Source organism: Aegilops tauschii, chromosome 1 (assembly GCF_002575655.3).
Source record: "Aegilops tauschii subsp. strangulata cultivar AL8/78 chromosome 1, Aet v6.0, whole genome shotgun sequence".
Classification (NCBI taxonomy): Eukaryota; Viridiplantae; Streptophyta; class Magnoliopsida; order Poales; family Poaceae; genus Aegilops; species Aegilops tauschii.
Window position 1 is genome coordinate 416,890,567 of NC_053035.3, and position 12,495 is coordinate 416,903,061.

General features: G+C 41.2%; 1 protein-coding gene across 1 annotated transcript; it reads left to right on the forward strand.

Moving 5' to 3' along the window:
• Window positions 1–8,547: 8,547 nt before the first annotated feature.
• Window positions 8,548–12,495, forward strand: LOC109768121 (protein FAR1-RELATED SEQUENCE 3-like). Its single transcript, XM_073506352.1, has 5 exons — window positions 8,548–8,723; window positions 9,137–9,372; window positions 10,626–11,083; window positions 11,178–11,465; window positions 11,572–12,495. The coding sequence occupies exons 1-5, from the start codon at window positions 8,548–8,550 to the stop codon at window positions 12,112–12,114; spliced, it is 1,701 nt and encodes a 566-aa protein (XP_073362453.1). The 3' UTR covers window positions 12,115–12,495.

The following is a 12,495-nucleotide window of genomic DNA, read 5'->3' on the forward strand; positions in this document are numbered from 1 at the left end:
GTTTTCATCAGATTCATCCTCACTTGATTCAGTGGAGGGACATTTGAGTACCTTGGCACCCTTTGCCATGAAGCAATAGGTGGGAGCGTAGCCTTCATTGTCATCATCAGCCTTGTTGTGGAAGCCATTTTCTTCAGTGTTGAAGATAGACTTGCTGAAGAATGCAGTAGCGAGGGCTAGGCTCGCCACACCAGATTCTAACTCTTCAGATGCCTCCTCTTCCTCAGATTCAGCTTTAGAGTACATTTCCTTGCCAATGAATGCCCGAGCCTTCTTAGAGCTGCTCTTCTTGTGAGATGAAGACTTTGAGGATTTTGATGATGAAGACTTTGAAGATTTCTTCTTCTTTGAGTCATCAGAACTGTAATCCTTGTATTTCTTCTTCTTTGATTCCTTTTCCCACCGAGGACAATCTTGGATGTGGTGGCCAGGTTTCTTGCATTTGTGGCATAGCCTTTTCTTGTAGTCACTAGTTGAGGAATCATTGCTCCTTGAGGATTTTCCAAAGCGACCACGCCTTGAGAACTTCTGAAATTTCTTCACGAGCAGCACTAGCTCCTGGCTCAGTTCTTCAGGATCACCAAGGCTGCTACCAGAATCTTCACCTTCAGATTCAGAGACGGCTTTGGCCTTCAGGGCGCGTGATCTGCCATAGCTCGGACCATAGAGATCTCTCTTCTCAGCAAGCTGGAACTCATGAGTGTTTAGCCTTTCGAGGATATCAGCTGGATCAAGTGACTTGCAATCTCCACGTTCTTGTATCATCAGTGCCATTGTATCAAATGAGGAATCAAGCGATCTCAGCAATTTCTTCACCACCTCATGGTTGGTGATGTCAATGGCACCAAGTGCTTGAAGCTCATTTGAGATGTCAGTGAGGCGATCGAAGGTTTGTTGAACATATTCATTGTCGAGTCTTTTGAAGCGGTTGAAGAGATTGCGAAGAACGTCAACTCGAGAGTCACGTTGTGTTGAGACTCCTTCATTGACCTTGGAAAGTCTATCCTAGATAAGCTTAGCAGTTCCCAAAGCACTCACTCTTCCATACTGCCCTTTGCTCAGATGGCCACATATGATGTTCTTCGCTTGAGAATCGAGTTGCTTGAATCTCTTCACATCAGTAGCGTTCATGGAAGGTGAGATAGTGGGAACGCCATTCTCCACAACGTACTAGAGATCGTTGTCAATTGCCTCAAGATGCATATGCATCTTATTCTTCCAGTAGGGGTAGTCCGTCCCATCGAAGGTAGGACACCCAGCAGAGACCTTGATCATACCTGCAGTCGACATAACTAAAATTCCAGACGGTTAAACCAAAATCACACAGAACAAGGGAGTACCTTGCTCTGATACCAATTGAAAGTGCGTTATATCGACTAGAGGGGGGTGAATAGGCGATTTTTATGAATTCTTCACTGAGGAATTTCAGGGTGAGGAAATTCCTAAGAGAAGAACTACTTGCAGCGGATTAAGTACTCAGATGTAAACATAACGGAACACAAGCATGGTCATCATGATGAAATGAAGACAAGCACGGAGTACAGAAAGCGTAAACACAGGATAACACAGGATGAAGACAAACATACTGAAGAAATTGAACTGAGGAAATTGAGAAAGTCTTCAGTCAAAGTCTTCAAACAGATATGAACAGGCACACAACACAGTAATGAGGAATTGGAAGAGTTGAGGAAATAGAACCAGTAAGCTCGGTGAAGATAATGATTTGGTAGACCAGTTCCAACTGCTGTCTCAGTTGTACATCTAGTTGGAGCGGCTAGGTATTTAAACCTGAGGACACACAATCCTCACCGTATTCTCCTTGAACTAAGGTCACATAAACCTCGTCCAATCACTTGTGCTAAGTCTTCAGGTGACTTACAAACCTTCACAAACTCGGTCACTCGGCGATCCAAAATTTCCTCTTGGATGCTCAGACCATGACGCCTAACTGTCTGGAAGAAGCATAGTCTTAAAAGGTAACAAGCGTCGGATCCACGCAGGATCAATCTCTTCGGTGATGCTTGATACGTCTCCAACGTATCTATAATTTTTGATTGCTCCATGCTATATTATCTTCTGTTTTGGACATTATTGGGCTTTATTATTCACTTTTATATTATTTTTGGGACTAACCTATTAACCGGAGGCCCAGCCCAGAATTGCTATTTTTTTGCCTATTTCAGAGTTTCGCAGAAAAAGAATATCAAACGGAGTCCAAACGGAATGAAACCTTCGGGAACGTGATTTTCGGAATGAACATGATCCAGGAGACTTGGACCCTACGTCAAGAAACAAAGCAGGAAGCCACGAGGTAGGGGGGCGCGCCTACCCCCCTAGGGCGCGCCCTCCACCCTCGTGGGCCCCATGTTGCTCCACCGACGTACTCCTTCCTCCTATATATACCTACGTACCCCCAAACGATCAGATACGGAGCGAAAAACCTAATTCCACCGCCGCAACCTTCTGTACGCACGAGATCCCATCTTGGGGCCTGTTCCGGAGCTCCGCCGGAGGGGGCATCCATCACGGAGTGCTTCTACATCAACACCATAGCCTCTCCGATGAAGTGTGAGTAGTTTACCTCAGACCTTCGGGTCCATAGTTATTAGCTAGATGGCTTTCTCTCCCTTTTTGGATCTCAATACAATGTTCTCCCCCTCTCTCGTGGAGATCTATTCGATGTGATCTTCTTTTGCGGTGTGTTTGTTGAGACCGATGAATTGTGGGTTTATGATCAAGTTTATCTATGAACAATATTTGAATCTTCTGGATTCTTTTATGTATGATTGGTTATCTTTGCAAGTCTCTTCGAATTATCAGTTTGGTTTGGCCTACTAGATTGATCTTTCTTGCAATGGGAGAAGTGCTTAGCTTTGGGTTCAATCTTGCGGTGTCCTTTCCCAGTGACAGTAGGGGCAGCAAGGCACGTATAGTATTGTTGCCATCGAGGATAACAAGATGGTTTTTTTTATCATATTGCATGAATTTATCCCTCTACATCATGTCATCTTGCTTAAAGCGTTACTCTGTTCTTATGAACTTAATACTCTAGATGCATGTTGGATAGCGGTCGATGTGTGGAGTAATAGTAGTAGATGCAGGCAGGAGTCGGTCTACTTGTCCCGGACGTGATGCCTATATACATGATCATACCTAGATATTCTCATAACTATGCTCAATTCTGTCAATTGATCAACAGTAATTTGTTCACCCACCGTAAAATAATTATGCTCTCGAGAGAAGCCACTAGTGAAACCTATGGCCCCCGGGTCTATCTTCATCATATTAATCTTCCAACACTTAGTTATTTCCATTGCTTTTTTACTTTGCTTTTATTTTACTTTGCATCTTTATCATAAAAATACCAAAAATATTATCCTATCATATCTATCAGATCTCACTCTCGTAAGTGACCTGTAGGGTTTGACAACCCCTTATCGCGTTGGTTGCGAGGATTTATTTGTTTTGTGTAGGTACGAGGGACTCGCGCGTAGCCTCCTACTGGATTGATACCTTGGTTCTCAAAAACTGAGGGAAATACTTACGCTACTTTGTTGCATCACTCTTTCCTCTTCAAGGGAAAACCAACGCAGTGCTCAAGAGGTAGCAAGAAGGATTTCTGGCGCCGTTGCCGGGGAGGTCTACGCAAAAGTCAACATACCAAGTACCCATCACAAACCCTTATCTTCCGCATTACATTATTTGCCATTTTCCTCTCGTTTTCCTCTCCCCCACTTCACCCTTGCTATTTTATTCGCCCCTCTTTTCTGTTTGCCTCTTTTTACCCGTCTCTTGCTTGCTCGTGTGTTGGATTGCTTGTTTGTCACGATGGCTCCAGATAATACCAAATTATGTGACTTTACCAATACCAACAATAATGATTTCCTTAGCACTCCGATTGCTCCTCTTATCGATACTGAATCTTGTGAAATCAATGCTGCTTTGTTGAATCTTGTCATGAAAGATCAATTCGCCGGCCTTCCTAGTGAAGATGCCGCTACTCATCTAAATAGCTTCGTTGATTTGTGTGATATGCAAAAGAAGAAAGATGTTGATAATGATATTGTTAAATTGAAGCTATTTCCTTTTTCTCTTAGAGATCGTGCTAAAGCTTGGTTTTCATCTTTGCCTAAAAATAGTATTGATTCTTGGAACAAGTGCAAAGATGCTTTTATCTCTAAGTATTTTCCTCCCGCTAAGATCATCTCTCTTAGAAACGATATTATGAATTTTAAGCAACTTGATCATGAACATGTTGCACAAGCTTGGGAGAGGATGAAATTAAAGATACGTAATTGCCCTACGCATGGTTTGAACTTGTGGATGATTATACAAATTTTTTATGCCGGATTGAATTTTGCTTCTAGAAATCTTTTAGATTCGACCGCGGGAGGCACTTTTATGGAAATCACTTTAGGAGAAGCTACTAAACTCCTAGATAATATTATGGTTAATTATTCTCAATGGCACACTGAAAGATCTACTAATAAAAAAGTGCATGCGATAGAAGAAATTAATGTTTTGAGTGGAAAGATGGATGAACTTATGAAATTATTTGCTACTAAGAGTGTTTCTTCTGATCCCAATGATATGCCTTTGTCTACTTTGATTGAGAATAATAATGAATCTATGGATTTGAATTTTGTTGGTAGGAATAATTTTGGTAACAACGCGTATAGAGGAAACTTTAATCCTAGGCCTTATCCTAGTAATTCCTCTAATAATTATGGTAATTCCTACAACAACTCTTATGGAAATTTTAATAAGATGCCCTCTGAATTTGAGACTAGTGTTAAGGAATTTACGAATTCGCAAAAGGATTTCAATGCCTTGCTTGAAGAAAAATTGCTTAAAGTTGATGAATTGGCTAGGAACGTTGATAGAATTTCTCTTGATGTTGATTCTTTGAAACTAAGATCTATTCCTCCTAAGCATGATATCAATGAGTCTCTCAAAGCCATGAGAATTTCCATTGATGAGTGCAAAGAAAGAACCGCTAGGATGCGTGCTAAGAAAGATTGCTTTATAAAAGCGTGTTCTTCAAATTTCTATGAAAATAAAGATGAAGATCTAAAAGTTATTGATGTGTCCCCTATTAAATCCTTGTTTTGCAATATGAATCTTGATAATGATGGGACTGAATATGATCCACCTTTACCTAGAAGGCGTTCCAAAAATTCGGAGTTTTTAGATCTTGATGCTAAAATTGATAAAAGTGGGATTGAAGAGATCAAAACGTTAGATGTTAATGAACCCACTATTTTGGATTTCAAGGAATTTAATTATGATAATTGGTCTGTGATAGATTGTATTTCCTTGTTGCAATCCGTGCTAAATTCTCCTCATGCTTATAGTCAAAATAAAGCTTTTACCAAACATATCGTTGATGCTTTGATGCAATCTTATGAAGAAAAACTTGAGTTGGAAGTTTCTATCCCTAGAAAACTTTATGATGAGTGGGAACCCACTATTAAAATTAATATTAAAGGTCATGAATGCTATGCTTTGTGTGATTTGGGTGCTAGTGTTTCCACGATTCCAAAAACTTTGTGTGATTTGCTAGGTTTCCATGATTTTGATGATTGCTCTTTAAACTTGCACCTCGCGGATTCCACTATTAAGAAACCTATGGGAAGAATTAATGATGTTCTTATTGTTGCAAATAGGAACTATGTGCCCGTAGATTTTATTGTTCTTGCTATAGATTAAAATCCTTCATGTCCTATTATTCTTGGTAGACCTTTCCTTAGAACGATTGGTGCAATTATTGATATGAAGAAGGAAATATTAGATTCCAATTTCCATTAAAGAAATGCATGGAACACTTTCCTAGGAAGAAAATAAAACTACCATATGAATCTATTATGAGAGCCACTTATGGATTGCCAACCAAAGATGACAATACCTAGATCTATCCTTACTTTTATGCCTAGCTAGGGGCGTTAAACGATAGTGCTTGTTGGGAGGCAACCCAATTTTTTTTGTTTTTTTGCTTTTTGATTCTGTTTAGGAATAAATGTTTGATCTAGCCTCTGGTTAGATGTGTTTTTATGTTTTAGTTAGTGTTTGTGCCAAGTTAAACCTATAGGATCTTCTTGGATGATAGTTACTTGATCTTGCAGAAATTTCCAGAAACTTTCTGTTCACAAAAATAATTGTTAAAAATCACCAGAACGTGATAAAATATTGATTCCAATTTCTGCTGATCAATAAACAAAATTTCTAGGTCTTCCTATTTTGGATGATTTTTTGGAGTTCCAGAAGTTTGCGTTAGTTACAGATTACTACAGACTGTTCTGTTTTTGACAGATTCTATTTTTCGTGTGTTGTTTGCTTATTTTGATGAATCTATGGCTAGTAAAATAGTTTATAAACCATAGAGAAGTTGGAATAAAGTAGGTTTAACACCAATATAAATAAATAATGAGTTCATTACAGTACCTTTAAGTGGTCTTTTGTTTTCTTTCGCTAACAGAGCTCACGAGATTTCTGCTGAGTTTTGTGTTGTGAAGTTTTCAAGTTTTGGGTGAAAGATTTGATGGATTATGGAACAAGGAGTGGCAAGAGCCTAAGCTTGGGGATGCCCATGGCACCCCCAAGATAATCTAAGGACACCAAAAAGCCAAAGCTTGGGGATGCCCCGGAAGGCATCCCCTCTTTCGTCTACTTCCATCGGTAACTTTACTTGGAGCTATATTTTTATTCACCACATGATATGTGTTTTGCTTGGTGCGTCTTGTATGATTTGAGTCTTTGCATTTTAGTTTACCACAATCATCCTTGCTGTACACACCTTTTGAGAGACACACACATGATTCGGAAATTATTAGAATACTCTATGTGCTTCACTTATATCTTTTGAGTTATATAGTTTTTGCTCTAGTACTTCACTTATATCTTTTAGAGCACGGTGGTGGATTTGTTTTATAGAAACTATTGATCTCTCATGCTTCACTTAGATTATTTTGAGAGTCTTAAATAGCATGGTAATTTGCTTAATTAATCCTAATATGCTAGGTATTCAAGATTAGTAAAAACTTTCTTATGAGTGTTTTGAATACTAAGAGAAGTTTGATGCTTGATGATTGTTTTGAGACATGGAGGTAGTGATATTAGTCGTGCTAGTTGAGTAGTTGTGAATTTGAGAAATACTTGTGTTGAAGTTTGCAAGTCCCGTAGCATGCACGTATGGTAAACGTTATGTAACAAATTTGAAACATGATGTGTTCTTTGATTGTCTTCCTTATGAGTGGCGGTCGGGGACGAGCGATGGTATTTTCCTACCAATCTATCCCCCTAGGAGCATGCGCGTAGTGCTTGGTTTTTGATGACTTGTAGATTTTTGCAATAAGTATGTGAGTTCTTTATGACTAATGTTGAGTCCATGGATTATACGCACTCTCACCTTTCCACCATTGCTAGCCTCTTCGGTACCATGCATTGCCCTTTCTCACATTGAGAGTTGGTGCAAACTTCGCCGGTGCATCCAAACCCCGTGATATGATACGCTCTTTCACACATAAACCTCCTTATATCTTCCTCAAAACAGCCACCATACCTACCTATTATGGCATTTCCATAGCCATTCCGAGATATATTGCCATGCAACTTTCCACCATCCAGTTTATCATGACACGTTCATCATTGTCATATTGCTTCGCATCATCATGTAGTTGACATAGTATTCGTGGCAAAGCCACCGTTCATAATTCTTTCATACATGTCACTCTTGGTTCATTGCATATCCCGGTACACCGCCGGAGGCAATCATATAGAGTCATACTTTGTTCTAGTATCGAGTTGTAATCATTGAGTTGTAAATAAATAGAAGTGTGATTATCATCATTTTCTAGAGCATTGTCCCAAGTGAGGAATAAAAAAAAGAGAAAGGCCATAAAAAAAGAGAAGGCCCAAAAAAAAGAGAGAAAAAGAGAGAAGGGACAATGTTACTGGACGCGGAGTATGTGATGGCGAGCACACAGGAGCTCGGTATCAGGTTCGTCGAGAATTGCTATGAGATTCGATGCATTTAATTACTGAGCCTGTTGGCAGTTCCATCGGGAGCACGGGAAGTGAATATATACTGAACTATACACACCCGACAGATGGGCCTGGGATGAACGTCGTCGACGGTACATGGATGAGCCGTGGCTCGACGTTGTCGCCGGGGTCCTGATCCGTGGAACAGGTACAGTGGCTGCCGGAAGCGCCGGCAGTGCACGCAGTAAATGCAGTGGTTGTGCGAGTCGATGGATAAGAAAGAGAAGTTGGATTTGTATCTTTTTCCCTGTGGGGGGTGAGGCTGAGAGACTGGGGAGTAATTGACTCCGGCGACGGCGAGTGGGCGGCCCGGCGATCTCGCAGGGGTTCCGCCGACCAAGGAATTCTTGCTGCAGCCAATAAACAGGTACGGATGTGCCACGTGAGTTATTTTTTACCATGGTTCTGCGCTGATTTTTTGGCTGACTGATCTATACTCTGCGCGTGATGAATTTGTGTGGAATGATTAGAACTCTGCTTGAGGAGGTCAATGAAAATAACGGGACAATGGAGCCCGTGCGGTTCCCTATGGCCGCGCCGGCGGAGATTCCTGCTCCAGCCCCGGCCGGTTCAAGTGCGGACGCCCAGATCTATCGGCCGGAAGCATCCTGCGGGGATAAGGCTCAGGGGTCCGAGCACTCAATAGAGCAGTTGGACCCGAAGACACCAGGATGGACGCAAAGGTAGTGAACCCCCTAGCCTATAAATTTCATGAGGATTTAGTAGTACCAATATGCTATTGTTTGAATGAGTTCTGCAAGTAGTTACCGATGAAAAGACGTTGGAAAAATTATATATAAGAATTTTCGTTTTGGGTATGGTAAATACATGATAGAATGGTTGATTTACAATATATGATTGAATCAGATTGTCTGTTTAAAGAACATAAAATTTTAATCTGCGCCGGTGAGCACTCTGAAGATGATCGATTATGAAAATTCAAGTGAATTGGCTGTAAATGCCCACCATCTGGCTCAGTGGTGTTGATATTCTGTAACTGATTGAATTGACTATAACTGTGGACCATTTGGCTCAGAGGTGCTGATATTCTCTTGGTGACCCGTGCCTTATTATTGTGCGTGATATGAATGGGCAGGGTGCGTGTAGGTGCTGCTGCTCCAGGAAGGCCTCCTTGTGCGGACAGGATCACGACGCCGGAGAAAACCGTTAGGGAGTTCGCGGATCATCCAAGAGACATAGTTATGGTGCCAAAGATTGGAACAAGTTTCGACACCCTCGGAGAAGCATACGACTTTTACAATTTGTACTCATGGGAGAAAGGGTTTGGTATTCGCTACGGAAAGAGTAGGCTGAACGTGAACATGAGCAAGTGTATGCAAGAGATCGTGTGTGGATGCGCGGTAAGAGGAAAGATAGACCAAACATATATTAACAATATTTAATGCTAGGACACATATATGGTGTGGAAATTAAATAAGATATTATTTCCATTTCGTACTACTGAATTGTTTCCTATTTCAAGGTGACCATGTATGCGTATCTATTATCTGTTGAACCAGTTACATCGTATTGAAATGTCTTCTCTAAATTTTGTCAATATGTACCGTACATGTTCATCATGTATCTCGTTTGGGTGCGCTATAGACTGTAAGCTCATCTGCGGTCCACGGTTTAAATTCGTGTTACTTGAATATGAATTTTTTCAGACTTAAAATACTGTATATTTGCTGCTTATGCCTGGTATCTTAGTGAGTGGAATTATATGTGCCATCAAATAAGTTACATATTACCTGAAGTGCACGTGACAGAGGCTGACTAGTTTAATTGTTTCGTTAGGGGAAGCCAATCGTTGAGAATACTCGTTCGTGCCGGTGTGAATGCCCATCCCTCATCAGACTACTGAGAACAAAGGACAATGGATGGTACATAGCAGAGCATCGAGATGGACACAACCATGCATTGTCACAAACATATGGCCAGACAATACACTGGCCGTAACACAAGCATATTGACGTTTACAGCAAGGATTTAGTGAAGCAGTTGAGGCAGAACAATGTCAATTTGTCAAAAGTCTACAACATTATTGGCAGCTTTTTTTGGAAAGATGGAGAATGTGCCATTTACCAAAAGAGCTCTGCGGAATTTGTGTGGCAAGATAAGCCGGGAGTAAGCAGAAGATGATGTTAGGAAAACAATGGAAGTGTTTCATGATCTGTGCTCAAAGGATCCTCAATTCACGTATCGAGTTCAGGCGGACAAAGAGGGCAGGATCAGCAACTTGATGTGGGCTACAGGGAACAGTAGGCTCCAGTACAACTTCTTTGGGGATGTCATTACATTTGACACAACCTATAGGACCAACCTGTATGACATGCCATTTGGGTTATTTGTTGGAGTAAAAACCATTTCCAGAGTATCATACTAGCTGGTGTGCTAGTTCGGCATGAGACAGAGGAAACATTTGAGTGGGTCTTCTCAGAGTTTGTTAGGATAATGGGGGGGAGGGCGCCACAAACAATACTTACCGGTAAGATTGGATGCAATTTTATAAGTGTAATTTAGAACTAATCCGTCTAACAGTTAGTCCAAACAAGACTAATGAGTTTAGTATGAATGAACTACAGATCAAAACAGGGCGATGGAGGTTGCCATAAGTAATGTCATGCCAAACACGGCTCACCGGTGGTGCAAGTGGCATGTGCTAAAGAAGGCAAAAGATTCGCTTGGCCCATTGTACACAAAGAAGAGTGATTTTCAACCAGAGTTTCACAAGGTTGTCAACCACATGCTAACCATAGATGAGTTTGAGGATGGCTGGAAGTACTTAATAGAGAAATACAACTTGAAAAGTCATGACTACATGACTAATTTGTTTGAAATACGGCACAAATGGGCAAAGCCCTACTTCAAGGGGGTGTTCTATGCAAAAATGACTAGTACACAACGGAGTGAAAGCGCAAATCACATGCTAAAGAACTACGTGCTGCCTGGTTGCCCTATGCATGTTTTTGTGAGGAAGTATATGAGTTTAATTTTTGACCGTGAGTCAGAAGAAAATTATGAGGAAAAGCGGACAGCAATTGTAAGTGCAAAACTAAATACTAAATTGCCACATTAGGGGCAGTGATATTTAGCTGATCAAATGAGATATTACTTATAGATGTCTTGTTTTGCAGGGGAGGCCACTTATGCGAGCAAATATGGCATCTGAGAGACACGCTGGGAAGATTTACACAAGAGCTATGTTCGAGCAGTTTGGCCATATACTGTATGAGTGTGGTGCATATCAGGTAGAAGAAAAAGAAAAAGGGAAAGAGTACATCGCAATACATACAGATGCTGCACGGTGGGAGAAGTGGTGCAGAACCTCATACAAGGTGACGGTGATTGAAGGTGGAGATGAATTTGATTGCGAGTGCGGACAGTTTGCCCACATGGGTCTGTTGTGCAGCCATATACTGAAGGTGATTCAAAACAGCATCACTATATATAGGATTCCTTTGTTTTTATAAAACTGACCTGCTCAGCTACATGATGTAGTTCTGACTAAAAAAATGCTCCCGTTTGGAGGTAATGGACATCATTCGTGTGACAGAAATCCCAAAGAAGCACATTGTGAAAAGGTGGACACGAGATGCGAGAGATGTGCTTCCAGCCCACCTGATGCAGTACCAGAGAGACAACGCTCAGGAAAACCCATTTAGTTTCAGGCATTTCAATCTGTACAAGCAAGCCATGGAGCTTGTACGCATGGGAGACTCAAGTGTGGCAGCTTACGACCGCTTGACATCACTATTCAATCACTGTGCAGCCGAGATGAAGCCGTACACGGATGTCAGAGATGGCCTAGGTTTGGAGGACAGGTTAGCCGGCAATGGTACTGTTCAGAAAATGTTACAATCAGGAGGCGACGTATGCAATCCGTTCGAAGCTACACAAGTCAACGACGGAAACGATGACAGCAACTCGTCTAATGAGTCTGCAAATAGGATGGAGAACCTGCTGGCACCTGCCAGACGGAAGCAAGTTGGGAGGCCGACAATGAGTAGGGAGAAGGCGCCATACGAAGGTTTAAGTAAGAGAACTAGGTTCTGCGGGATATGTAGGCAGTAGGGACACAAGCGGACAACCTGTCCCGAACGAGGAGATGTACCAAAGCAGCCACGTAAACCAGCAAGATGCAAGAATTGTGGAGTTGAAGGACACCGGAGGAACAATTGCCATAAGGCCGCGCAACTAAGGCTGGTTTAATGCTCGAAAGAGCTATATGGTGTCCATCTTAATAAGATAAATTTCAATATCATCCTACTGACCTAATTTTGATTTTTGAGGACTAGACGTAAACCAGGTTACCATGTATGTCTAGCTGTTATCTATTAAACCAGTTTCATCCTATTGAAATGTTTTCTCTGAATTTTCTGAATATGTACTGGCCATGTTGATCATGTATACGGTTGTTAAAATTTAGAGTTAATACCACAATTGGTACATAAA